Source organism: Ceratina calcarata, unplaced genomic scaffold (genome assembly GCF_001652005.2).
Source record: "Ceratina calcarata isolate Rehan_Ccalc_2016 unplaced genomic scaffold, ASM165200v1 scaffold160, whole genome shotgun sequence".
Classification (NCBI taxonomy): Eukaryota; Metazoa; Arthropoda; class Insecta; order Hymenoptera; family Apidae; genus Ceratina; species Ceratina calcarata.
This window is the reverse complement of record NW_017137285.1, coordinates 188539-192608: the sequence shown is the minus strand read 5'-3', so window position 1 is coordinate 192608 and position 4070 is coordinate 188539. Positions and strand designations below refer to the sequence as shown.

General features: G+C 37.5%; 1 protein-coding gene across 1 annotated transcript in view; it reads right to left on the bottom strand.

Moving 5' to 3' along the window:
• Positions 1-3407, bottom strand: part of LOC108632536 (uncharacterized) — a 16986-nt gene extending 13579 nt beyond the window's left edge. Inside the window, exon 1 of the mRNA XM_026819756.1 lies at positions 3173-3407. Within this exon, the coding sequence (XP_026675557.1) occupies positions 3173-3195 (23 nt within the window). The 5' untranslated portion in view covers positions 3196-3407. The remainder of the gene's footprint in view (positions 1-3172) is intronic.
• Positions 3408-4070: the final 663 nt, after the last annotated feature.

The following is a 4070-nucleotide window of genomic DNA, read 5'->3' as shown; positions in this document are numbered from 1 at the left end:
AGTAGATGGATAATAAAAATTATTAATAAATCACTGATTAAGATTTCACTCTAAGACGAAGTACGAAACAAATCCATGTAGGCTGGATTCGACTATTGCTGCTTAACTAATTGAAACAATCTACAGAATTCGTAATTAGATGGATGATAACAATTATCAATAAATCATTAAATAAAATTTCATTCTAATGCGAAGTACAAAACAAATTCATGTAGTCTTGAACTGATAAAATGATAGAAGTTGCAGGCTGAAGAAAATTGGTTGAACGAGAGCCTGAACAGAGTTTAATCGGTCTCGAAAACGCGGTGGACGAGGCGTTTAAAAATAATTCACACTCGGCACGTGGCAATGAACAATTTTCTTGCACCTTCGATTGGGAAGGGTCGTTCACACCTGCGAATTTTCCTGATGACCAAGCGAAACCGAACCAGCTGGAATGCAGCTAGTCACGTAGCCGATAGAGATGCGCGAGCAAGGCTTCGAGACGATTCAAAATTGGACGATTCGTAGGCGTGGACCTAGAAACCCGTCTGCGTATTTCCATCGCGGCGGGCCGTCGGGAAAACCATTGAACATCGCGTTTGCCAAAGTGGAAACCGCTTTGATTAGTCAAGTAGGTAACGATTCGTCTCAACAGTTCGCCAATTGACTCATCTCATTTATTATATAAAATATAATACACAGCAAAAGAGCAGTAAAACATGCAAAAATTATTATAAAATTTGTTCTTATAGTTTCATTTTTTAAATGTTTTTATGTAACATTTAGACTGCAGATATTATGCATTTATAAAAAAAATTATATTTGTAGAAAATATATGAAATATTGAAGAATGAGTACATGTATGATAAAACAAATGTCTATCCAAAATGCATTTTTAAATTAATTCTATAAATATTTTATTTCGCATATAAATTCGCAATCATATTATACGATTACATTGATTAAAAGCTGTTTGCCAGGAGAAAGGATCGTTTGAAGCGAAAATTTCGACGCGACGTCTGATATTTTTTTCGAGGTAGACGTGAGAATTCGTAAACGGTTCCAAGACTGAACCGAGCGTAGGTGTACGCTTAGAGAAATATGACCAACGCGTGTTCTATACTATTTTCATGCAAGGCTCCAAGTAAAAATCTAATATCAACTTTACAACATTAAACTATTTATTAAAGATGTAACTTATTATTTATATTTCCGTCTTTTATATGTATGATGCAAATGTATGTCGCAGACTTAGGATTATGAACGGTTGAATGATCTTGAAATTTGTAGCGAAGGTGAAGACCAAGGGGTAATCGAACGTCTCGATGCATCGATTATTTCATCGAGCTGCCCAGTGAGATTACTCATCCTCGTGGATATAGAACCACGACGTGGGTGGCTGTAAACACGAACGCCTCCAAATCTTCTAACTTCGATGCATCTCGAATCAATCCTCTATATTCTTTAATAAAAACTGTCTTTCTCTATTTTTCCAGATTGATGAAAGACGAGAATAAAATCTAGGACGTACTTCGCTTAATTTCGATTTATTTATATTTTATTCTATACTTATAACTCGGTCAAGTACTGCCAAGTTGGAGCTCTTGCGATTTTCACTTATTACAATTACTGATGGATGTAGAGAAATATCAATGGATCGATGGAATTAATTAATTAATCACAGAGAGAATCAGTTCGAATGAATGGCCAGTGTGTTTTCCTTTCCGATGATGAAATATAGGTCGAGGAGCTCTCGCTCGGAAACTGTCCTTCGGACTGCCATCTTCAACGAGCACCTTGCGCTTTACCATTCTCGGACATTTTTAATGACACGTTTAGTCGAAAGTCAGTTAGTGTCAAAAAATTGGAAAAGACCAACTTTCTTTATATATTACTCTGAATGATCATTCTTGGCAGTCGACCTTGTTTACCGATTCGCTGTTTGTGCAATTTCACGCGACTTTATTAATAAACGATAAAAGATTTTCTTTTTCGGTTAATAAAATGTAAGATATAAATAAAATGTAAGAAATTCCAATGAAATCATTTGAATCATACTATATGTATACATATTATGCTACCATTTGAAAGATAGGAGAGTTCATCAGAGAAATGAAATCAGTCTTATTTACACGACTGCTAATACTCTTATTATAATATGTATATAAATACTATTTGAAAGACATTATAGGAGAATTCATCAGAAGAATAAGTTTTGTCTATTTGAACGACTGGCCTTGTAGGAGAGTTTATCAGATCGATGATATACGCGAATATGGGAAACTGTGGAATTTCGTAATGGGTTATGCGGATTTCTTTAAATACACCATATTACGCGAACCCTGTGAACGTGAACCGGGAAGATCCCGACCTTCCACAATCCCCTAACTCGCTCGAAAAATCTATTTCCGTCCGAGATGAAAGCAGCGAAAATGAACTGCGCAGATAACTCGAATCGCGACACTCTACAGATTGAATGAATCTACCAAAAATTATTGTATCCACGCTGAAAAATTTCTAGCTACGCTCGGCTTCGATTTTAAACAGCCTTGGTGCAGGAGCGATCGAATCGAAAAAGATCAAACAGAACTTCTGGCCAGTCGACTCGTTTCCAAACTAGGAACCAGTTCCACCTATCTTGCCATTTTCGGAGAGTTTCATACAGCATTCGGTGCCTGTTTAATCTTCCACCCCGGTTCACTTGAAATTTTATCGTTGAGTATAATTCAAGTGTTTCTCGTTCGCTATAATTGCTAATTTACTTGACAAAAGGAGATAATCTAGGAATTCAAATTCTATTTTGACAGGGGGGATTTGTAAAGATTAAACCGAGGCCACTTCCTTTCACGTTGATAAGAAATCTAATTTGATAATTTTCTTAATATTACTAGTGTAGCATCAAAACTTTTTGAAAAAATTATGATATTTATTGAAATTTGTTTTGTTGCAATTATTGCATCAAAGATCACACTTGAAACTGATATAAATGGTCTAAAAATATAGATTGAAAATCGGAGTTATTAGAAAGCATACAAATTCATAGATGTCGATGGCTTGTGCCTAAAAGTGTTTCTGATGGACGCAGTCAATTTTGGTACTACACGGATCTTCTGTTATCTTCGTTATGAAATATTTTCGAGTAAAAATGCTTGTTTTTGTGTTAGAGGATCCATGGAGAAACGAGGCTTACCCCATGAACGTCGAGGTGCTCATGCTATCCGCTTCGGAGAAATCCGATTAAGCTTCGCGCCGCCTCGTGCCGCTTTCCACCCGGGAACCGGTTTCACCTCTCGGCTTGTTCTCTCTGGCCGTTCTCCCGCAAGGAGATCGTGAGCGAGGAGGTGGAGTAGGTGACGGATACGATATGGAGGAGGACGAGCAGCACCGATACCGACACTAGCGCGCGCCCGCTGCTACTGACGATCATCGCGGATCAACCAGCGTGGACCAGCCTCGGATTCCTCGCCATCTTCCTCTTCGTCACCGCGGCGCGAATGTCTCATGGCGCGAGTACACGAAACTTTTCGATATGAAAAACCAAACGAGGCTTCAACAGCTTTTTTTCCTAAAGGAAGATTCTAAGCTCCGGATAGAAATTCTAAATTTTCCTCTCGACAATTGAACGAAACTAGCAGTGCGTTCAGAGGTAAAAGTCTCGAAACAAACTCGTGGTAAAAAATGATGTTTCCTGATTCGAGAAGGATAGATGACAACAGGTGACTTTCTTTAAATAAAAAGTTCTCGATTCCGTGTGCATAACGTAGGAAAAAGAATGAAATCGGGTGTTGTAAAAAGGTAATGCGGTAAGCATAGTTTCTAAGTTCGATGGAGCATAACTGCAACGCAATTCGTGAATGATCAGTTTCACCATCGATCGGACCACAAGAAGTTTAATTACGAACAGCTTACAGAATAAATTAGTTCTCATGGGGTCGACGAAATTTTAAGTGTCGATGATGACCGAGAGGTCGATTGAGGTTCGATAAGCAAATATGTGCCGGCGATTAATCAATATAATCAAAATCAAGATTCGATTGATTACAAAAAATTTATTAAGAAAATTGATAATTAATTATTTGTTGATATAA